Source organism: Canis aureus, chromosome 24 (genome assembly GCF_053574225.1).
Source record: "Canis aureus isolate CA01 chromosome 24, VMU_Caureus_v.1.0, whole genome shotgun sequence".
Lineage (NCBI taxonomy): Eukaryota > Metazoa > Chordata > Mammalia > Carnivora > Canidae > Canis > Canis aureus.
In genome coordinates, this window is record NC_135634.1 from 40,998,547 (window position 1) to 41,023,171 (window position 24,625).

Here is a 24,625-nt window from a genome sequence, read left to right on the forward strand (position 1 = left end):
CACCAGGGAAGCAATATCATGGCTCTGAGGCCACCATGTTATAAGGAAGCCTAAAGAATGACAGAACCTGACAGAGAGGCCACGGGCCTATATGAAACATAGAAGACAGAGGTGCCCAGCCAGTCCTCATGTTCTGGTTTCAGCCATCACATGGCTGCCATCGTAGGAACATCTCTATCTAGAATTGCTCAGCTTAGGCCTTCCTGAACTCTTGAACCACAGAGTGAGGGGTAATATGCTTACTGTTGTTCTAAGCCAGTAAGTTTTGGGTGATTTGTTCAGCAATAGACAACTGAAACCTCGTCAGTAATCAGTAAGTAGCACGCTAGCTAAATTAACAGCGTTCGTTATTGTGTGCCTACGTGCTGGGGCTTCCCATATACTTTCAAATATTATGCTTACTCCTCCAACAATCTCACAAAGTTTATACCTTATAGATAAGGCACAGACAGTGTAAGCCGAATATGAGTAATAACAATAGCTAACATAGCTAATGGTATTCTAAGAATGGTATACATATAACCTCTTTCAACCCTAATGAGAATTGCACTCTGAAAATGGGAAAACTGAAGCACAGAGAGGTTTAGTAAATGCCTAAGACCACACAGCTTGTATGTAGTAGAACGTGGAACATTTTTAGTCCACAGTGTGAATACATAACTATTTCCATATACTATATTAAGTGGCAGGGCTGGGATTCAGTCACAGGTATCTAACTCTAAATCCCTGCTTATTGCATGGTAAATACTTTAGATGGTTATAAAATAAGATATGTAAAATAAAGGCTATAGACTTTGGTGCACTTAAATGAAATGTGCTCCTGTGGATTTGGCTGCCTTCTTGTCTTCGTGTCATTCCTAAGACCTGTTTCCAAACCTCTACAGTCATTGGATGGACCTCAATACCACCTAGTGTCTTGTCCCCATGCCATGGAAAATCCTCAACCACCTTCCAATGGGGAAAATGGGTTGTAGTGTATGGCATATTACTATATGCCCTGACCACCCACGAAATCAATTAAGTTGTGGCCAGCATTAAAGATTTTATTTTTTTTCAAAAGAAAAAAGTAGCAAAGAAAACAGAGCACAAAAAAAAAAAAAGAAAAGAAAAAAGAAAACAGAGTACATCATACACAAAAAGGCATTATTTTGTGAAATTCATGTTCCTTTTCTTTTTGTTTTTGAAATATGTGTTTCAATCATATGTATATGTGGATACACATGTGTGTTCAATGCAATGCAAATGCAATATAATATAAAATATATATTTTATAATGGATTGTAGTCAAGATTTGAAAGCCACTGGGTTGGGCAGCCCGGGTAGCTCAAAGGTTTAATGCTGCCTTTAGCCCAGGGCCTGATCCTGGAGACCCAGGATTGAGTCCCACGTTGGGCTCCCTGCATGGAGCCTGCTTCTCCCTCTGCCTCTTTCCTTCTCCCCCCCCCCCTCTCTCTCTCTCTGTTGCTCATGAATGAATGAACAAATAAATAATTAAATAAATAAACAAATAAATAAATATTAAAAAAAAAAAAGAAAGCCACTGGGTTAATTCTTTTTAAAAATCTTGTGGAATGAAGAATCTTTCTGTTATATTTGCTATATTTGTCTGTTACATTTGTTATATTTGTTGTTTCTGTTATATTTGTTGTATTTTCAATCTGCTAGAGATATGTGTTGCTTGCTCACACTGAGTTTTTATTTCAATCTGCTGGAGCCACTATTTTATTATGAACAAGCTTCAAAAGGAGAAATCTAAGACCAGGGGCTAATGACTCCGGAGCAGCTGAGGACTCTCGACATGACTTATATAGTCCTGGGTCAGGTAAGCCAAGGCTACGGTATCTACAGATTAAATCAACCAAATGAAACAAAGCTTTGCCACCTTTGTGGTGGGTTATCAGATCCCACAAAGTGAAAGGCAAGATTTGTGAAATATTAAAGAATTTTGTCGTTAACAGATGAATCTCAGGAAACTTCTTACTCCTTCTCAGTAAATAGAACAAGAGACACAGACTGGATAAAATGGCATCTTTTCAAGTCTCTCTCCCTTCATGTTAAATCAGTTCTCCTGAGTTCACGGAATGCAAATACCCTCTACACGTCTATTCCTAAGCTTACTTGGTCCTATTAACCAGCACAGCACTTGAAGGAGTTTAAAGTCCTCTATCAATAGGATTCTTTCCCAGGTTCTTCCTCAACTCTTACCATGGCTCTAAGGTGTTTTTGGTTGGTTGGTTGGTTGGTTTTTGGAAGGGATACAGATTTTTTTTGGCGGGGGTGGGGAATGAGGACTGTTGCTTTGGTTTTGGTTTTTTAACTAAGGCTGAGTCTCATTTTATTTTTTTTAATTTTTTAAGTAATAACATTTTTAAATTCATGATTTGTATTTCCACCTTTTACGTAGAAGAGGAACTCAATTTTAATGAACAAAAGTTGACAGGGAGAGTCTTCCAAGAGGGTTGTAACACCTGAAAAAACACTCTACCCCTGGCACTGATTTCCAAATCTTCACTGCCTGTGACAATCTTGTAGGATGCCCCTGAGATAACACATATACCCCACCACCCCCCCTGAGATGCTGACTGAATATTTCTGAGGTGCAGCAGAGGAACCTGGATTTCTTCCAAGGAAGCCATGAATTGGTTTGAGTTCAGTGGTTCTGAAGCTCAGCTGTCCATTAGAAAAAAAAAGGCGGGGGGTGCTTTTATAATAGCAGATGCCTAGGTCCACGTCCCAGAAAGCCCAACATTCCTGGTCTAGGGGGCGGGATGGCCATTAGTTTTTCTGAAACACTCCTGGTTGATCTAGTATCAGCTAGAGGTGAGGGTGAGGCTGTCAGAAACCTCACACACAAAAGCCAGTGGAGTGTCCTACCTGCACAGTCTTCCCCTGGTGGACCTGGGAGACCAGGGGGACCAGGTGGTCCAACGGACCCCATTTCTCCATAGTGGCCAGGGCGCCCCGGATCCCCTGGAGGGCCTGCCCAAAACAACAGCACATGTCAGTGTGATAAATGCATACATACATTTTAAAATTCACACACAATTACTTCTTGTGAGGCTTGGTGGAGCACCACTAGGGGACCATTCTTGCAATTTCTCACCACATTTAAAAATGCAGTATCTTAGATTAGAACCCCTTCAGCTGTCCCTGCTCTGCAGACCTATGAACTTGGAGCAGCACTGTCTTTCTCAGTGATATGGGTCACTTTTTTCTGGAGGGCAGCATCTTGGTAGGTCTTAGTCAAATGGTTTAGCAATTAAAAAAAAAAAAAAAGCTTTTGGAAAGGTGACATAATACACATTTCTGCATACTAAAATAACATTGAGAGTCTTCTGCCAATAGAGATGATTCAGATGCACCTGTCTACCTGCACTTATAAATTATATATCCTTTCTAAAATTAATATATTTAGCATACCAAGTATGCAAACTGCACATATACTGGGCCAGACTCTCCTGGCAGGGCCACCCAAGTCCCATCTCCTAATAATTTATGGAGGAAGCAAACTGAACACAAACCTTTGAGTGGAACAGATGGAGTTACCAGAACACCCGGTGGTCCTGGGTACCCACGGTCTCCAGGATCCCCCTGAAATCATTCATTCATACACTTTTCTTAGAAACATTGTTTGTCATGTGGCGTGTAACTATCAGATGGCCCAAGAGTGTATTCATATAAGAAATGAAGATTACAGGATGAGTAGAAAAAGGAATGGTTCATGGAGTTCTGGGAATGACAAAGGAATCCGACACCCCTGCAGCCACCCCAACCTACCAGCAGAAGTAAATGACCACCTGGCAAAACTCTCACAAAAGAAAAAAATTACCCCCCCCCACAAAAACCTATTTCATGCCCATAGATTAGATACCTCTGAAACCATGAAGTTTCTTAGATGTACTCTGAGCATGGATGTCAAACTTAGCATCTAGGACAAGTTGTCTATTCACTTATAGAATCCGAATCTACATCTTATTTTAACAGCAAATATTGTCCTTCTCAACTCTGTTCCCTTACTGCCACCATGGCTTGTCCTTGCAAATGCAGGATGTGAGGGTACAGAGGTACAAAGGGAAGAAAAAAATACAGTAGCGAAAGCAGGGAGCACTCCCCTGCTCTCTCTGATTTTAGTCATGATACGAGGTGATCCCCACAGAATTTCTGAAACTTTCGTTATTATTCACCTTCAAAAGGTTGAATTCTTTCTCAAATGCAGAACATAATCGTTATGACATGCATTGACATAAAATATGCAAAATTAACTCTGTCTCTTCCAAAAGCTAAGTTTTTTTAATGATTCTTTCAAGTGTTTTTTAAAACAAATTAGGTAACATGAGGGACAGAGAATTTTATTTAGGCTGTACTCAAATACACCTGCTTTTTTACCTTTGGGCCAACAAATCCAAATGATCCAGGATCTCCAAACAGTCCTGGTTTCCCCTATAAGTAACCACAAACATGACTTTAAAAACAAACCTGACTGGGTGACAAATTATCCCATTCTTGTTTCATTTGAATGACACGTACTCACTGAGATTCTGTGCAAAATCTCAGTATCGCATTTGGGTTGTATCAGAGAATTTTGGTGTTAGTTTTTGTATCTACAGCTAGATCCTGCGATCTGTAAAATAAATGTGTCTCCTTTTCCAATTAATGCATACTTTCATGCCCTGTCACTACTTTTGAATGACACTGAATTGCATTTATGAATAAATATGTACTTATCATCTCTTTAACTGTGTATATTTACCTTTAATCCTGGAAAACCTGGAGAGCCATAGGAACCCGGATCACCCTAATAAAATCACAAAACATCAACACAAGGAGAATGAAATCAAAGTGCTTGAAACCAGTTCAATGCATTATTTTTCATCTTATGAAACTGCTTTATGGCTCTTTCATCTCATCTGCAAAGGTAGCTGAGTAAAAGGAAATACATATAAAGTAGATTCAGTCTCTTTATAACATTTGCTATTTTAACTGACCTTCACTTTTATTTTAAAAATTCATGTCCTTGCCACTGTTTCAAATTAAGAACATATTTTTGTTGTTGTTGCTCTTGGGTTTTAACTTATTTAGCCTGATGCTTGCACTGGGCTAAATATTTTTGGAATCATTGCATTATAATTTGTCTAGAGATTAATAGGTACTCTGTGCATTGTTAGCAAAAAAATAATTATCATGGAAGCCAATGTCACCCATTAGCTACTGAATCTGGAGCCATATAAACTCAGTGCCCTTGACCACAGGGGTTCTGGCCTCTAGAGTGACTCTATCAATGGTGACCCCATTAGTGGCATGTGTGGTGACGTCTGAGTCCTGATGCTATATTTTTTTGTAGCTACTGCCCTGAGATCAGTACCCTCTTTTATCAATGAGGCTTAAATGACTAATTCCAAGCTGCTATCACAGTGACACTGGGTCACTGTGGCAGGAAATGCCACAATCCTGTTACTTCCCACCAATTCTATCTTCTGCTTGCCCATTTTACCTAAATAACATCACCAGAAGGGATGTTTTGTTGGGACATGTAGCTATTACATAATTTTTGTCCAAAGAATATCATTCTTATTTGAGAAAGTCTCTACTTTTAAGTTGTTAGAAATACTGATCTAATTTTTTAAGATATTATTTATTTATTCATGAAAGAGGCAGAGACATAGGCAGAGGGAGAAGCAGGCTCCTTGAGGGAAGCCCACTGTGAGACTCATTCCCTGGACCCCGGGATCATGACCTGAGCCAAAGGCAGACACTCAACTGCTGAGCCACCCAGGTGCCCCAATACTGATCTAGTTTTATAAAAATGTGAGAGAGGACAACCTCCAATTCACTGATGTCAGGGACAGCATGAATGGCATGAGTGATCCTTACCCGAGGTCCTGAGAACCCAGGAATACCCTTCTCTCCTTTTGGTCCAATTCCAGGTTCTCCCTTAAAGAGATGACAACATTTAGAGGCATTCAAGCAACAATATTTCAGTGACATGGAATGCAAAAACAAGATGAAATAAAAATTATTGCCAGCACCTTAAAGAAAACAACTACCTTAGAATAGATGCCCTATGGAATTATGATAAAATAGTGAAAACTTCTAGGAATATATATTAGCATTAAATCAATGATAAAGACCATGCAAAAATAATTTTTTAAATTAAGATATCCTATCCTATAAATTAAAAAAAAAGGGGGGGGTATTTCAGTAAACTACCTTGGGTCCCGGTAGTCCTGGAGGTCCAATCATACCAGGCATTCCTTTTATGCCCTAAAAATAATAATGAATATAATCTGGTTTATTCTTATTTAACATACTGAATTCTACATCTTTCAGACATTATCTCTTCAAGAAGCATTTTACTAATTTTAAAAATAAAGGATTACTCTTCAATTGTCGCTGGTTCGCGACTAAGGTGCAGGTGCACTTGTAAACCTGACACTATTCAGGTCAGCTCTGTGTGAGAGAAGTGGTGTCATGAGGTGTAGGGGGCGTGACCACCACAGAATCAGGGCAGCAGATCCAAGCTGGGAATGCAGTCATTGAGAAGAGTGGCTCATTTTGAGCAAATGAGTGAAATTTAATCCGGTAATTGAAAATTGACAACAGAATCTGCATGTGGCATCAGTAACATCCAAACTACAGGCTGACAGAGGAAGTGGTCAATTCACCAAGAGTCTGCCCAGTACTATGCACCTGCTACTTTTTCAGTTATCAAAACATCAAACCCCATATATAATACCTTAAAGACAACTGGACTTCCTGTGGTCCTTTCAGCCCATTTATCAAAGATGGTATCAATGGGGCACTATATTCTGGAGGACATGTCCCAATTTAGCAGCCCACAATAGGTCTGTGACTCAGCAACTGAATAAACCTAAGTACATGGGTAATTTTCCTAAGCCTCATTTTTCAAGTCTGTACAATGAGGCTAATAACAGTAGCAGTCTGCTGAGGTTGCTTTGGGATTAATGCAGGGATATCTGTAGGTGCCCTGCACTTTGCTGGCACAGCTACATGTTCAGCAAATGTTGGCTACTACTACTTTATCAAGGCAACATATAGATTGATAATTACCTTTTCTCCTTTATACAGACAGGAATCAGGTGGCTGTACCAATAAGGTGGGTCCAGGAGAACCCTGCTGGCCAACCTCACCCTTTCAAAAAAAATTAAGATAGTAGGAATTTCATATTAACTTTATTTTGAAATAAAATTTGAAACAAAGATTTTCACCCACGTATTGTGATACAATGCATACAATCCTGCGTGGCATGGATTTAAAATATAAATCACGGCAAACATATCATGTATTGTTTTTCATAATACTTATCATTAAAAATAAATTTCAAAACCAAAAAAGCGTTTCATAATCCTACCATCAGAGATCTCTATCAAAACTTTGGCATGGTTCTTCGTGCTGTGTGTGCTTGTGTGCATATACATACATGTACATATGTACCCATATGTGTATGTGATCAAATGATGTACGAAATACAATTTAAAATATAATCAGAATATTATATAAAATATGTAAACAATTTAAAATACAGAGTATGGCTTATAGTTTTATATTATGTTAAAGTTTTAAAATAATTTTGTCTTTTATAGTACAAATTTTTGTGCATTTTCCAATCATACTAGAAATTTTTCAAAAACCTGATTTTTAGTGCCATTTGCAATAATCTATCATAAGAATACGCTATCATTTATTAGGCCATTCCACTCTGGTTAGATTTAGGTTCTTTTTTAAAGATTTATTTATTTATTTATTTATTTATTTATTTATTTATTTATTTATTATTTATTTATTTATTTTACAGAGAGAGACTGTGCACGCACTTGCGCAAGCAGGTACAGGGGGGAAAAGCAGAAGGAGAGGGAGAGCGAGAATCTCTACTACACTCCCTGCTGAGTGAGGGAGGAGCTTGACAGAGGGCTTGATCTCACCACCCTGAGATCATGATCTGAGCCAAAATCAAGAGTCAGATGCTTAACTGACTGAGTCACCCAGGAACCCCTGATTTAGGTTACTTCTAATTTGTATTCAACAATATGTTTAAACTCTCTCTATAAAATAATTAGCCAAAAGTTGTTATTTATGTTAATAGCAATGCTATTCTCTTGGGAGTAAAATGCCCCGTGAATTGGGTTTGCCATAATATAAGCATAAATTCTCACCCTTAATTAACAGATAATTTTTTTTTTTTTACTTTTCTCACTATTTCTAGTCTTCTGCACTTAGACACAGTTAAGAGCAGGTGACAGAGCAGGTCACCTATATTTGCAAACCAGGACCTTACTGACCACCATTTTGGACAAGTTCCTTAAAATCTTTCCTAGCCTTTGTTTCCTTGATTCCTCTGAATCTCACTTTCCTTCTCCGTGAAATGGGCATTATAAGCTGCCTACTTCAAAGTATTATTATTTGATTAACTAGATAATGCCCATAAAATGCTTAGTACTTACTACACTAAATGGAACAAAGATGATTCTCAAATATATTATTATTAAGTCATTAATGTTTTTGGTAAGTGGGATTTGGGGCAGAAGAATACTATACACAAGCAAGTGAGTAACATGTATTGGTAAATACAACCATGCTTATTCTTGCAACTGTAATAAGCCTGAGAAAAACCCATAAAGGCTGACAAGCAAGCGAGTTTCTTCAAAATGTTGGTCATGCCACTATTTTCTCACATTGAAAAAAGTACCATATATTCATTTTAGTAAAAAGTACAAAGAACACGAATTACGAAGAACAAAATGTAAATGGTCCATGATCATATCATCTAAGACAAATTAGAAACAACCATTTGGGGTAGTGTTATGTGGGCAAACATGTTCTTGAACACCCAAGAGCTCTGTGTCAAAATTTCACAGTGATGTTTTGATTTAGCAGACAATCCAAAGGAATTAGAATAAGCATATTTTGGATAATCTGAATGGCTATCTCATAGCCAAACATTTCCACATGATTCTATGGCCTAAGTTTGCAACTGCATCTGATTGCACTGGTGCTGAGGTCCCTAAACTAGCAGTGCCAGTCTCATTCCACAAGGTAGTGTTTCTTGAGCTGGGGTGCATGAGTTTCTGGGGCTTTGACAAGTACATTCTCTGGAAGTCCATGAATTCCCAAGTTTGAAAAACCATGTTTTAGTATATTCCCTTTCACCCATTTCTCTAAGTTAGTGGTTTTTATGGAAAGAGTGTAAGCCATTGTACATACTACTACTCCCCACCCCCAGGGACATCTGGCAAGATCCTAACACATTTTAGTTTGTCACAACTGAGAGGGGAGTACTGTTACTGGTATCTAGTGGGTAGAAACCAGGGATGCACCTAACCATCCTACAATGCCCAAGACAGCCCTCACAACAAGGAAATAGTATTGAGGTTGCAAAATTCTGCTCTAACTGTATATTTTAATGCCTTGTGTTGTTGTTGTTGTTTTTTTGTTTTTTGTTTTTTGTTTTTTGTTTTTTTTTTACAAAATTGAGCTTATACTTTTGTAACCTGTGCTTTCTGATCAACACGCTATCATGGGTATGTCTACACATCATGAAGTCTTCCAATATATTTTGGGCAATCGAGTCATTTTGTTTAATGGCTGTGCCATAACTGACCCAACCACACTGGAACTCCAGAAGAATGGGGATCAGGTCTATCTTTCTACATCCCCACATCCAGCACCAATCCTAGCCTGGCACAGTGTAGACATTCAGGATCTACTTACCCACAGTTGTTTGCATGAGCCACTTACCAACTGTTAGCCATTCAGATTGTTTGCAGATGAGTTGGCATCTTAAAATACCTTTTTAAAGCTTATCTTTGCTAAGTTTCCTGCCTCAGCAGAAAGGACTATGGGAGTGAGGGAGAGCAGGGAAGGACAGTGAGGATGAGCGTGAGAGGGGGAGGGAGTGAGAGATGGTGTTGCTAAATGCTTTTGGTTCTAGGAATTTATACTTTTATTTACATGTGGAGTTGAGGTTTCTGAGGAAATTTGTGTAATTAAGCCAAGAAAATCAGTAATTAAACAAACCGTCACTCTGGATATACTAAATTATCAGAAATGTTCGATCTCTTTTTGCTGGGGGTAAAATGTGTCCTATACATTCACTTGAATTTAGTGCTAAATTTTGTCAGAACTGTCATTTTACAGTCAAGGGTAATGGTGCCATAATAATTCAGGAAAAAAAATTCTCAGCCATAAAATTGGGCAGTGACTGGATAATGAACACAATTTAAGTGATAATCAGAACAGCCTCTGCCACCCGGGCAGCACACACATTTTAACATCTGCTCCTCCATGCAAAAGGGGATTCTTACCGGGTCTCCCATTTGCCCCTTTACTCCCACACCAGGATTACCCTGGGAAAGAAAAGGGAAAAAAAGATAATTGCTTTTGAATACTAAAAAGGTAATTACAAGCAAGTAGGACTTCTGGTTAAGCAATTAATTGAAGTTAATTCAGTATTTTGGGATGTTTAATAAGGGAAAGACATAAATCAGACAGATCTTGGTGGTCACTCATGTCATTGCACACGGACAGTCTCGATTTGGTGTATGTTACTCATGACCACCCACCTTCAAGCCTGGTCTCCCAGGATGGCCCGGAGCACCCTACATCAATGGCAAAAATACACAAGTCAAGTGTCAGTTACAGGAATCACAATGTGTCAGCGCAGGTTGCCCTGGGTTCCTCTTTACGAAACCCTGAATTTTAAAACGTGCATGCTGGGCTTCCTCTCATGGCTGGGCTCCTTGTTTCCCCAGGCCTGTGCTTCAAGATAAACTCACACTGGTAATGGGAGGTGTATGTAGATTCATCAGTGATAACCTCTCAAACAACTTACCCGTGCCCTCTACGCAAGGCTGCAATTGCCTTTTTTTCTTTCCTTCGTTTCTCTTTCTCTCTCTCTCTCTCTCTTTTTTTTTTTTTCTTAATTTAAACATCCAGGCCGGTTTTGAGAGGATTGGAATGAGCAGGGCTATACTTACTGTTAACCCAGGCTCTCCTGGCTGTCCCCTTGGGCCTGCCGGTCCTCGTGCCCCCTTCGGTCCCTAAACATGAGAACCACCAGTACATCAGTTCCCAAAACTCAGAATCATCACTCACAGCAAGACCTACATGTAATCTTTAGTGGACAAAAACCTCCAAAGAAATCACAGTCCCAGAAACATCTGCCCTGTGCCCAGAGCTGCGTACCATAGGGCCCAAAGCTATATGACAGCAGCACTCTGGCAGGTGTGACCAACTCCTATATTAAGATTGAATTAAGACTTCTCAGTACATTAATCAATGTACTTGTTCACAAATAAATCTTGTAGTAGCAAAAGTAGAGAAAAAAGAAAGCTTGTGACCAGCTATCCCTACATTGCATAGATGTTATGACTTTGATATACATCAGGATGCTTTTAAAAACATTAATATTAATAATTAATATTAAATTATGAATGTATTTATACTATTTATCATATTTTTAAAACATGCCTTATCAGGTTAATGTGAATAGAAATGCCCCCACTTCAAGATTAAGGTGATGTAGCCACAATTTTCTTTCTTCTTATTTATTTTTTTTTGCCACAATTTTCTATAACATCTATGTTGTAGCATAATTCCACACAGATTCACCAAGAGGGGTTACAGCTATACATTCCCAGAAGCTTAAAGAGAGGCTCTCTGCTCTCCCGCCAACCTGCCCACATCAAATGATTTGTGAGTGTGCAAGAAATTACTCTCCCAAGGAGGATGAATTGGTACTTATTTTAATGGCAACATGAAAGTATCTCATTGATTATATCGAACGGAGCTTCAGGGGTAGTGAGGAAAGTAATGTGGGAGAGTCATCCTGTCTACAGCCAGAAGTTACCAAGCAAAATTATAGGTTAATCAATTTGGAGGCAAAACTGCTTTCAATTTTAATCTTGTGAACATCGATTGATTAATTTCAAAGATTAATATAATCATTGCATTACAAATTTCAGGGCAAAAAAGAAGAGGCAAAAAATTAAATGCAATACACACTGATTCAGCAGTCAGAATGGTATAAAGCAATATCATTTCCACTTGATATGTATTATTTAGGTAGACTCGAGGGAGACTTATCATCCCAAATATTAAGTGACTATATGTACCCAGGTAATGCCAAATGATCATTAAAAGACAGAAGAGGAAGGTAAGCAGAAGTCTGCTGGGACCTGTGTGGCCACATAGGGGCTCATGCCTGATTTAACCCTCTCTGTCACCACCTTGGAATTCTTGGGTTCTGCAAATGATGCAGTCGGTCCTGCTAAGATGTAGACAGTGTGAACCACAGGCTGATCAGGAGACTTACCGGCAAGCCAGGAGGTCCTGGGTCCCCCCTGTCACCCTGCAAGAGGAACGATGATGCATTGCTTTATTTTTTTTTTTTTTTTGATGCATTGCTTTAGAAGAGCAACACCACTTCCCTAAAACACACATGATGTAAAAGAGGAATACACATAGGAATTATTTGGACTGTCTGTGCAGGCTGTTCAGTTTTTTAGTGTTGACAACTGTGGAAGGCTGTGTGGAGAGGACTTTCTGTGTCCATTCCTAACCATGGAATCCTGCTTCTACTCAGCCAAAACCAGACAAAGATTGCTTGAGTCCTGATGACATGGCGTCAAGATGAGATTTTCATCTTTCCATTTACAATCTAAATTCTCAATCCATAGGTCCTCCCATTGCATCACAGCTTAACTGTCTCTGGTCTAACTGCCAGAACTTGCCTCCCTCAACAGATACTTTGCTCCTTTTTTATCATCCTAGAGTAGATATAAAGGAAATTCTTGCAGAAATTCTCTCATGCCTGCCTCTGCGTGCACCTATATAGCTCAGTGGCTCTGCCCTGAGACTACATGCCTTAATGAATCAAAGAGTGTATATTCTCTTGAACATAGCTTCTTTTTTAATGTAAAATATAAACTATACATAAGATAACAGCATTTCAGCCATTTTTAAATGTACAGTTCTGTGGCATGTAGTATGTCCACACTGTTGGGCAACCATCACCATCTTCTATCTCCAGAACGTTTTCATCCTCCCCAGTGTAAACTGTAGCCATTAAATACATTTCCCCTCCCTCTGGCTCCTAGCAAGCACCATTCCACTCTTGGTCTCTGTGGATCTCACTGCTGTAAGAACCTCATATAAGTGAAATCATATATTATCTGCCCTTTGTGGCTGGCTTATGTCACTTAGCATAATGACCTCAGGCTTCATCCGTGTTGTAGCAGATGTCAGAATTCCTGTCCTTAGCAGGGCTCCACCACCGAACGACTGTTTTGTTTTGTTTTCAAAAAATAAAACACTTATCTTTCAAAGGGAAAAAAAAAGAATTCCTGTCCTTTTTAGGGCTGAATAATACTGTGTTATATGTATAGATCACATTCTGTTTATCCATTCACCCAACAATAGGGTGAATAGGGTGGGTTGCTTCCACCTTTTGTCTATCATGAATAATGCTACTAGGAACGTGGCGGTACAAATATCTGTTTGTACAGATACAGGTACAAATCTCTGTTTGAGACCCTGCCTTCATTTCTTTCGGGTATATACCTGGAAATGGAATTGCTGGGTCATAAAGTGCTTCTACATTTAATTTTTTTGAGGAGCCATGATACCATCATCCAGAGTAGCTGCACCATTTTACATTCCCACCAGCAATGCAGAAGAGCTCAGATTTCTCCCCATAATCATCAACACATACAATTTTCTGTTTTTTTAAATAATCCAAATGGCTGTGAAGTGCATATGGACTTTTAAAAGTATTGTTTCTTTAAAGTTATTGATCTGTAGACTTTTTTTTTTAGAGGAGAGGCAGAGAGAGCAGGAGAAAGAATTTTAAGTAAGGTTCAATCTCACAACTCTGAGATCATAACATGAGCCAAAATTGAGTCAGACACCTAACCAACTGAGCCACCCAGGTGCCCCCCTGCAGGCCATTTTTATTAGGGATCTTCTGTTTCTCTGTAAGATGAGGAATTCTCAGGCAGCCCAGGTGGCTCAGCGGTTTAGCGCTGCTTTTAGCCCAGGGCATGATCCTGGAGACCCGAGATCGAGTCCCACATCAGGCTCCCTGCATGGAGCCTGCTTGTCCCTCTGCCTTTGTCTTTGCCTCTCTCTCTGTCTGTGTCTCTCATGAATAAATAAATAAAATCTTTAAAAAAAAAAAAAGATGAGGAATTCTCTATATTCATTTCTCCTTCTATCCCACTTACTCTTTCTTGCACTATTGCAAAAAAGTATTCAGCCTGAGTAACATGGGTCAGAATGGCTAAAATTAACAGCTCAGGAAACAACATGTTGGTGAGGATGCAGAGAAAGGGGAACTCTCTTACACTGCTGGTGGGAATGCAAACTGGTGTAGCCACTCTGGAAGACAATATGGAGGTTCCTCAGAAAGTTAAAAATAGAACTACTCTATGACCCAGCAATTGCACTACTAGTCATTTATCCAAAGGATACAAACATAGTGATCTAAAGGGACACCTGCACCCCAATGTTTAGAGCAGCAAAGTCCACAACAGCCAAACTGTGGAATGAGCTCAGATGTCCATCAGAAGATGAATGGTGCAAATGTACCATATTTTTCCTCTTGATTTATATCTACTGATCTTCTGCTTATTCATGCTACTCATACTGGAGGTATAGGTGATCATTTAAGAGTTTATTTATCAATGTTTGTATGTCATTGTACATAAAAACACAAAAGCATTTAATTTACCCGGGATTGTGCTATAAGGTTTCCACAATTTTCAAGTTCAATAGTGCTGATTCTTCTTATACTGGATGGCAAGTATTAGCATTACAACATTCTATCTACAAATAAACCCGTGCTTCTCAACTGAGGTGATATTTCTTCCCAGGACATATTTGGTAATACCTGGAGATATTATTTAGGCAGGGGGATGCTGCTGGCATCTAATGGGTAAAGGTCAGGGATTCTCTTCATCCTACAATGCACAGGGTCAGCTTCCACAACAAATGATTATCAGGCCCCAGATGCCAATAGTACCAAGACTGAGAAACCCTGAAATAAATGTATCTTTCATGCTTTGCAAGAACAGTTAGGAGATACTGGAATTTTACAGGCAGAGCAATTAAAGCCAAGTGTCTTCACACAAGAAGTATGGTGTCATCCAGAAAGTCAGGGTAATGATAAAAAATGGTGTGCTCCAGGACATTTCAAAAGATATATATATCTTTATATATATATATATCTCCATGTGTTCCCTGGATGGGTTTACCTAGGTGGAAAAATAATTTTTTTAAACCCACTATGATCATAAAGCTTACCTGAATACCTTTAATGGCACCTAAAATGAACACTGAATTTCCTTTTTCTCCCCTTTCACCAGGAAGGCCCTGAAAATAAAGTATTCACTTAAGAGGGGGAAGAAAGCATATGATTATTTCAGTATTTCCTTTTTTTCATGAAATATTATTACCGGTAAAATACCATTATAGTCATGTTTCGCTAGTGGAGATTTCTTTATTCTCTTCATTATTGCTATCATCCTAAGGTTCTCATACATATCTATTCAATATTCAGTTAGGCCCTATTAATGAATCTCTAAAGACAGGGTATCTATTAATATATTTATATTATCCATAGATGTTATACATATATAATATATGCAGGTGATACATTATATAATAAAATGCATAGCTATTTACTAATTATTCATCAGGAAAATTGCATTTTTCCTCAAACATACAAATTCACATGTATTATTCTCACAGGTAAACAATTTTGCAATTTTCAGTTAATAATTTATGCCCTAGAAATCATTTTTTAAAAACTGATTTTATTCATTTCATTTGTGTTCAAAATAGAGCCTCTGCAGCCTTCGTAAGACTTTTAAAAACGTATCTTCTTTTTGGAAGGTTTTTGTAAGTAGCTGCAAGCTTACTTAAGAGTATTTTTAAAAAGTGAATGAAATAATTCAATGTATTCTTTTTTCCTCCAAAGTTTTCCTACTGAATATCTCAACATATCTTAACTTGGTTACCACATAACAATTCTATCTTCATGTATCACGTTCCTGCAAAGGACAGGCAGATTTCAAAGTTAATCCTTCCTGGAAAAGTCCTGACTGTGCTTCCAATGGGAGATATTTAAGGCTTTTATGGTAAGTCACAGCAACTGTTTTCCTTGAGAAATCAGATGCATCTATGCAGGCAGTCTTTTCTTCACACAGTTCCAATATGCATGAATTTTAGTTTCACAGTTAAGTGAAATAGCACCAGTCCTCCAACAAAATGGTTCAAACTTCAGTTACTACCTTATATTAACTGAGTGACTTCACTGCTAGCTCATTGGTATATATAAGTAACAGATGCGAATCATGATTACTAGTCCCATCACTTCTTTCTGTCTAGTAACAATTGGTCACTGCACATCTGTGAGTCAGCAGGTGCATATGCACACACACACACACACACACACCAGCCAAATGTGTAGTTATGTTCCTTCCTTATCTCCCAGTGATAAACCTAAATGACATTTCATGAAAATCAGACCCCATTCCAAGAAGCAATTGTCCATCAATGATGGAAGTAAGCCAGGGAATGAAAAATGATAAAGCTGGCAGTGAAATTCAGGCCCAGTGTAAGTGGAGTTAGAGAAGAAATAACTGAGCGATTGTGGAATGTTGAGACTCTGAGTCAGAAGGAGTCCTCCATGAAGACAAAGTGCCCAACACAAAAAAAGGAAGTGGCTGGGACCAAAAAAAAAAAAAGGTGGCCAGAGGACATGGCACCAGCATAAGACTCTCATTGTAAAGGGACTCTTAGAGATAGCTCACAGCACCAGATGCTGATCTGAACTCAGAAAAGAGTATGGCAATTCACCATAGCACAGAAAAATGTCTTCACTTCAGGTCTGGAAGTTACATGGCCAGAAGAAGGCATCTTCAAAACACTCTTGGGAAGTTTCTACAAAGACGTGAAACACTTCCATTCTCAATGAGTCTGTTTTAAATGGCAAAGTACTAAATCAATGTTAGTTTAAAAAATTTTTTCCCTATGTAGGGACAACTAACATTAAGTTTTTAATATTTTAACAAAACATAATAAAGGTCATGGAACAATAGTCATTGTTCCCATTAGCTGTTAAGGCTGCTTTGTGTGGTGTCAGCTTGCGTGGTCATTCTTAATGCCTCATACTATGGGGCAAAGTGAGGACTGACTATAAGTGAGGTGGGTCAAGGGGGAGAAAGCTGCCTTGCAAAGGCATCATTATGACAAACTTCAGTTTGGTCACCACAACATGCTGTGGGGAAGCTAAAATCGAGAGCTCCTCCTCTTCTGAATGTTCAGAATATGAATATGACTTTAGCAAAAACTATTCTTTCCTCTATTCCCTTTCTCTCTGTTTTCTTTTTCCTCATATAAAGATTGGAGACAATTTTAAACAAAATACCTGAAAGCAATAAAGTTTTCTGAAGTGCTGGATATTGTCAACTGTTTCTGAACATCCATTCCAAATACCTTCTATTTTTTTATTGCCTTATGGAGATGAGAAAGCTAAAACTACATTTCCCAGACCCCTTTGCAGATGGAATGTGACTTAGGGTCCACCTAGGAGATGTACTAGAAGTGAGGAAGACATCCTCTCCCCGGTCCTGTCGTTCTAGCCAAGCAGGGAAGATCAGAAACCTAAGGTTTTTTTTTTTTTTTAACAGTAATTTAAAGTTTATTCCAGCTATAATGCAGGTTATTCTGACTTTAAGGTAGCATCACATGGCATACTTCTGAGTCCATTCCCGAGATATTCTGTTGTACTTATCTCTGTCTGTTTTATAGATCCGTGCAATCTCTGGCACTAGGGGGTCATCTGGGTTTGGATCACATAGCAGTGAACAAATGGATAAAAGAACTTTAGAAATAGTTAAAGCAGGAGACCACTGTGATCTTAGAATATCGAGACAAATGCTGCCATTACTGTTAATATTTGGATGATAAATTCTTGTAAATGCAACCTTAGGTGGTTTGCTAGTGTCTGGATATGGGGGATGGAAGCAGTGGTTATGTGCAGAAGCTGCCTCCTGTTTGCTGGATCTCAGCTAAGTGTGACCCCTTGAAATCATAGTCCCACAGTGGACCCTGAATGATAAATAATCTACATTTTGCTTTCTGGCCTCTCTGCTCCTCCTTTTACTCTATTCTCTGTACAGCAGCCTAGAGTACCTCAATGGAACATCAATCAGATCATACAATTGCTTCCTTGCTTGTAGCCCTTCACTGCCTTCCCCTTTGGCATGCAAGAGAAAACCCAGCCTCCTCCCACAGTCTGCAAGGCCCAAGAGCTCTAGGTCCTGCATACTTCTCTGTCCTCATCCTCCAGACACCCTCATTCATTCACCATGCTCCCAGTACACCTGCACTAACTCTGTTTCTTGGCCACATGAAGCTCGTGCCCATTGGAGAGACCTTCACATAAGATTCCCTTTAGGATGAGCTGTGGGGATCTTACTGGGGGGCCTCCTGGGCCAGGAACTCCTCTTTCTCCTGGAAACCCTGGATCACCTCGTGAACCATTGTAGCCATGCATGCCAGGCTTGCCTCTGGATCCAGGAGGCCCCGGGTGGCCCTGTAAGAAACAAGCTTATAAGTGAGGTGTTTTTGCAAGAATGCTGTAACACAAAGTTTATGTAATATGGGTACCCACGTTATGGCAATGGTGACTCACGTGCTATTTAATTTGTGAAACTTCCTTCCCACCCACAAGTACTATGTAGCATAGTAAAGATGTAGAGATAAATTTTAATATAGCCCAATTTAAATTAGTTTGGAATATTCCAAGAGATTTGGGAGAGCATTTTCCTTAAAATCCTTAAAAGACTCTAATGGATTATAGAGCCCCTGAAACACCTCTTCCTTCTTTCATTTGGTTTACATATTATAAATGAAAGTTTTGAGCCCCCTTCCACTGTTAAAACTAACCAGCAAGTAAAATCTTTCACTATGAGTACACATTTATTTCTAGAACATGGAAAGTAAATGTAGCTTATATTTTAGAATATTTTTCTCTAATCTGTTTGAAAACCTTTCTTTTCAAGTAAAGTGTTTTGGTCTCAAAGTTATTATGCAAAATTGAAATGCAAATGCCCTTCCATGTACTACCAGGAGAAAATAAAGAAGAGTCTGCCAAGTCTGCCAAATAAATATATATATATAGAGAGAGAATATGTGATTTAAGGACTTCAATGAGGGCTTTCCCCTTTTTTTTTTTTTTCAGTTGTGTGCTCTTTTATTGGTTTAAATGCTGTATATACCTTATACGAATATGTTGGCAGTTATTTTTTTTTAAGATTTTATTATTTATTAGAGCAAGCACAGTAGGGAGAGGGAGAAGGAGAAGCAGACTCCCCACTGAGTGGAGAGCCTGATGAGCTTTTCTCTTTTTTAAAATAAATGGAGAAAATTAAAAAACACTTACAGGTATGCCATCCAACCCTGGAAATCCAGGAACACCAGTTGGACCCTAACATCCCAGAAAACAAGACAAAGATATAAAAGTTATTAAAGTATTGGATTAACAGATTGATTTACTTGAAAACATAAATAATGAGCCATTTTTTAAAAAATCTCTTAGCAGTCACTGTTACTTATTTTTATATTAATGAAATTTTTCAAAAAGATTTATTTATTTGAGAGAGAGAATGGTGGAGGGAGAGCAGAAGGAGAGGGAAAGAGAGAATCTCAAGCAGACTCCCTGCTGAGTGCAGAGCCTGATGTGGAACTCAATCTCATGACTCCGAGATGGTGACCTGAGTCAAAATCAAGAGTCTGATGCTTAGCCCACTGAGCCACCCAGGTGCTCCTTTTTTACATTAATGAGCTGAAATGCTAAAATTTAAAAAAACCTTTGGGAAAAAAAAAAACTTTGTACTTTTCTTTTTGTACTTAGGAAGCCAATTTGGCAACATCAATTAAAAAAAAAAAAAAACAGGGATCCCTGGGTGGCACAGCGGTTTGGCGCCTGCCTTTGGCCCAGGGCGCGATCTGGAGACCCGGGATGGAATCCCACGTCGGGCTCCCGGTGCATGGAGCCTGCTTCTCCCTCTGCCTGTGTCTCTGCCTCTCTCTCTCTCTCTCTCTCTCTCTCTCTCTGACTATCATAAATAAATAAAAAATTTTAAAAAATCTTTAAAAAAAAAAAACATTTGATACCTTGTGAAATTCGACTTCTTAGCATCTGGGCATACAAGAGAAATAAACTTTTAAGTGTAAACACAGGTAATTTACAGGATTGTTGTTGTGCCCTGGCATAACACAAAGTTGGGACAGGATCTCAAATTTACATCAACATGGAATAAACTATAGTTTTATCTATATTATGGCATATTGTGCAGTATTTTTAAGAGAGTAAGTTTAATCTACATAAATTGATATGGAATGATCTCTAAGCCATCTGGTTGAGTAAAAAAAGAAAAGCTCAGCATGATAAATATATCATTTAGGTTTTTAGAAAGCCATGAAAGACTATAACCCTTCACTGGGTATACTCATGTATTTCCGTGCACAGAAAAGTCTAGAAGGGCATGCTCCTCTGGAAAAGAGTTAGGAAATGAGAGCTGATAAAGAGGAATTTAGACTTAACTTTTTTGAGGGGGGTACTAGTAGGTACTATACTACTTGTGATTATTTTAAAAATCTGGCATAGTAGTGCTGGTGAGTGGTTAGTAAGAACCACTTAAGAAGAGTCTTACCTTGTCACCTTTGTCACCTGCTGCTCCAGGAGGGCCACTGTCACCTCTCATCCCTTTCTCTCCTGGAATTCCTGTGGGTCCTGGCAGTCCCAGGGGTCCAATGGGACCCTGTGGCCCCGGCGGTCCTGGTTGACCCTAAAAAGGAAGATTAAAAAGGCAGAGGGGTGGTTGAGTCTTAAGCGCTCTCTTCTAACACAAACATGCTCACTTGGGCTTACAGAAGACCGGAAAATTAGATGTGAGCAAATTCTAATAATAGAAGCACAAATGACCAATTAATTACAAAAATAAGAAACATCAATATTGCCTTTTTCAATCTGAATTTAAGCCATACAATAAATTTGAATTACTCCATGTGTATACACACACGCGCACACACACACACACACGAACCAATTATGGTTCTCTTACTATTTTTGTTCCATTAATAACATTTATAACTCTTAACTATTTAGCAAAGCAAGGAACTTGCAAAACAAAGCAAGAAAAAAAAAAACATCAAACTGTCAGTACCGTCATGTTAGTGACACAAATCAAGAGTGGAGAAACCTGCTTGCCAGATCTTCTTTAAAATTTCATGTGGCTAATGGTTTTTCTGCCCTTTTAGTGGAAAACATTTCTTTTTAACTGCTTTTACCTAATAATATCTACTTCTTAATTTGGAAGTAGACTCTCCACATCAATTTATACTTATCCAATCTGACTTTCCAGGAATGAAAGGGTCACCTCTTATGTGCAGATGTTTCATGAGCTCAGTTCTCCTGAACCCACAGTGGGTATGTTTCCAGTACAAAGATGAGAAATTCTCTGCTCCCTTGCTGCCTGTCTTCTGATGCATGTTGATGGGCTGATGCATCAAATGGACATTGAATCCTTGCCCTCTAGAAGCAGCTTTGAGTCTCACAGCTCTCTCTATTCTGGAGTAGGAAAGACTGGCCTCAGAGGACCACGCTTCCTTGGCCCCCCACGATATTGCTTCCTTCTCTGTCCCAGGCTTCCTTCTCTCTTTCCAGCCTGCACACTTATGGTTCCCTCTAGGACTGAAACCTTAAATATCATGGGTTCAAACAGCACCACTGCTATGTTTCAGCACAGACCTCTCTAACTTCCAGATGGCTCAGCATATCCAGCTGCCTCCTTGACATCTTCTTGGATATAATGGTACCTCCAACTTAAAAAAGAGATCCAAAATGGAATTCTTGATTTTCCTCCGAAATTTAATCCTCTGTCAACCTTCCTGGACTACCCATTTGATCCAGCCAGAATCCTAGAGTCATCTTGACATTCTTCTTTCTGCTACACCTACACCAGGTCTATGATCAATTGCTACCATTTCATTTCCGAAACAGATGTGGAGCTCATCCCTTCATGGTCCCCCTTGCTGCCACCCTGGTGAAGGCCAACATCAAAAGACTATTGATTTTGGCTTCTAAATTGCTCTCTAGCTTTCTTTTCCCCTCCCCCAGGCCTCTCTCCACCGAACAGCCCAAGGGAGGTTGAAATCAGATCGTGGCATTTTCCCACTTTTAAAAACCCTCCCTTGCCTTCCCACTGCATGCAAAGTAAACCCCAAGTTCCCCCTAGACCTTCTAGGGTGTGGCCCTGGATTCCCTTGCACCCCATACTTACTACTTCCCAGCCAACCCTGGCAGCTCTTCCTTGGTTTGGCTTTCCCACTGGACTGCTCCTACTCTAGATTTCCACATGACCTAGATCCCCTACACTAACACCTGCTTAGTTGCCTTCCTTGACCCCTGGCCTCTTCCTCATCCCCCATGAAATAGGATCTCCAATCCACTGCCACCCTCACTAGCCCCTCCATTTCATTATTGGCATCTTAGCGTTTCCTAATTTTCAATTATTTGCTCATCAGTCTATTGTTTGCCTCTCCAGTTAGATATTAGTGCTATGAGGGCAAGGATATTTGCTCACCAGTTAAGTCTTCCATCTACCATCTACCCCAGATTTTGGTTCAGGAAATCTCTTCTGAATGAATACAGGATAGGTGGACTGGCAGTGAGTATGCTCCCAGGCTTGCGGTCCAGTCTGACCACCCAGTCACTTTGGATACTCTCTACCTGGGCCCTGTATGGTTAGGAAAGTGGTTTCTGAACTTTGAGAAAAAGCAGTTTTATCAACTCTTATCTTTATGACATATAAAATGTTATTATACATTTAAACTTATTTACTTTTATTTACTTTTAATATATATTCTTGTTTATTTTTTATTAAAGTTCAATTTGCCAACATATAGCATAATTGAACTCCAATAAAAAATAAACAAGAATATAATTAATAAATAAATAAATAAATAAATAAATAAATAAATAAATAAAAAATGGAACAGGAGGCCAGTCAGGAGACAGGCCTCATATACATCCTTGCTGGTAGGTGAACCATGAATGTCTGAACTGGGCCAAACTGCAAATATTCTGGGGACTCGGCCCAAACACCCGGAACTTGCTATCTTGCTATAGTAAGACACTTTGCTTAGTGATAGCCTTCGATTATCAGGTATGTGCATCCAAGATTGGTTCTCTGCTACCAACACCAACTTTGTATCTGAATTTTTTGTAAATAAAGTATGTGAGAATTCCAAAATAAATAAATAAATAAATAATTTACTTTTTTATAAAATAATTAATGTCTGGGAACAATGAGTCTATTTGAATGAACTTAAGAATCTAAAATCAGAGTTTCTAAATGATATATCTAGCCTCAGTATTCAATTTCTGTCTATAATCTGATGAGGGCAGGGAGTATATTAGATTCGTATGGTTTTTTAAATAATACACTTTGTAATCTGAAGACAACACCCCTACATCAGGTAAAAAGAAGCTTTGTAATGAGAAGTTTACGAGAAGGATTTCACCGATGCAAGGTGAGTTGTCTGCCCATCACCATGCACTGTGGCGTCTAAGGTGTTCAGCTGTGTTGTCTAACACATTTCGGAGCCCATGCTATATTTTATTAGTTTGAAAGGACTCTTAGTATTCATTTGAAGTCAGGATGTCCACCTGCAAATTTTTTTGCTTCTTAAAATCTTTCCGAAGATCTAAGAAAAATCACGTTGTATCCCTTTGTCCCACCAAACAACCTGCTCATGCATTCAATGAGCAAGTGACTTTCAGAGAGAGAAAAAGCTTTATGGATTTTACAAGATACCTGATCAGATCAGATGTCAAACTTCTGAGCGATTCTGAATCATTGAGCCTCAATTCCAAGAATATAGGGTTGCCCCTGTGGTGTGCATGGACGAGGGGGAAATATTTTTTGGAGAGCCTCATCTATATAAAAATTTGAGTCACCTGAAATCAGTGTGTCAGGACTATTCTAGTGCTTAATCTCCTATGATCCCATGAATGAAATTCCACAAGCCAGCTAGTGGGAGTGTTCTGTTAGGCGGCCGCCCTCCAGAAACCAGGGCCCAGCCATGGGGTTCCAGACCAGCCCATAAGCATAAATCCCTGAGCTCCTCATGAGGTGAATCCCTCATAGGATGAAGGATCTAAGAGCATCCTGTTGAAAGAAATATCTAGGCCCAAGATGGAGCCCAGGTTCCACATGAGAAAACTAAAACTTAGATAACTTTTGGGTCCCTATACATGCTTGGGTTGACTGGACACATGGTATTTCCTGTCAGCCAATCCCCACCCTCAATACCAAGCCAACTCTGGGGTCTTTACTTCTTTCCCTGCTCCTTATTCACCTGTTCTCTTCCTTGTTCTTTATGCTTCATTCCATAAAAGCTTCCTGACTTCTGCCCCATTTTGCAGTTCCCTGGTTCCTTGAGAATTCAGGAAGTGTTAAATAAAGTGTGTATCAGCTAAAGTGTCCTCTTCAATCATTTTTAACAACTTTGAAGGGAAGACACAGATCTGGGACCGGGC

General features: G+C 39.1%; 1 protein-coding gene and 1 pseudogene across 5 annotated transcripts in view; both read right to left on the reverse strand.

Moving 5' to 3' along the window:
- The window catches only part of COL4A4 (collagen type IV alpha 4 chain), a 125,980-nt gene that overhangs the window by 63,528 nt on the left and 37,827 nt on the right, over positions 1-24,625 (reverse strand). For all 5 annotated transcript variants that reach the window (XM_077869030.1, XM_077869029.1, XM_077869027.1 and 2 more), the window contains 15 exons: positions 20,736-20,870; positions 19,463-19,507; positions 18,497-18,613; positions 15,316-15,384; positions 12,329-12,364; positions 10,992-11,054; positions 10,578-10,613; positions 10,320-10,361; positions 7,069-7,149; positions 6,208-6,261; positions 5,872-5,931; positions 4,751-4,795; positions 4,387-4,440; positions 3,522-3,591; positions 2,875-2,979 (listed from right to left, as the gene is read on the reverse strand). In XM_077869030.1, the coding sequence (XP_077725156.1) occupies positions 2,875-2,979; positions 3,522-3,591; positions 4,387-4,440; positions 4,751-4,795; positions 5,872-5,931; positions 6,208-6,261; positions 7,069-7,149; positions 10,320-10,361; positions 10,578-10,613; positions 10,992-11,054; positions 12,329-12,364; positions 15,316-15,384; positions 18,497-18,613; positions 19,463-19,507; positions 20,736-20,786 (928 nt within the window). In that variant the 5' untranslated portion in view covers positions 20,787-20,870. The remainder of the gene's footprint in view (positions 1-2,874; positions 2,980-3,521; positions 3,592-4,386; positions 4,441-4,750; positions 4,796-5,871; positions 5,932-6,207; positions 6,262-7,068; positions 7,150-10,319; positions 10,362-10,577; positions 10,614-10,991; positions 11,055-12,328; positions 12,365-15,315; positions 15,385-18,496; positions 18,614-19,462; positions 19,508-20,735; positions 20,871-24,625) is intronic.
- LOC144296587 (ubiquitin-conjugating enzyme E2 D3 pseudogene) lies at positions 17,686-18,344 on the reverse strand (annotated as a pseudogene).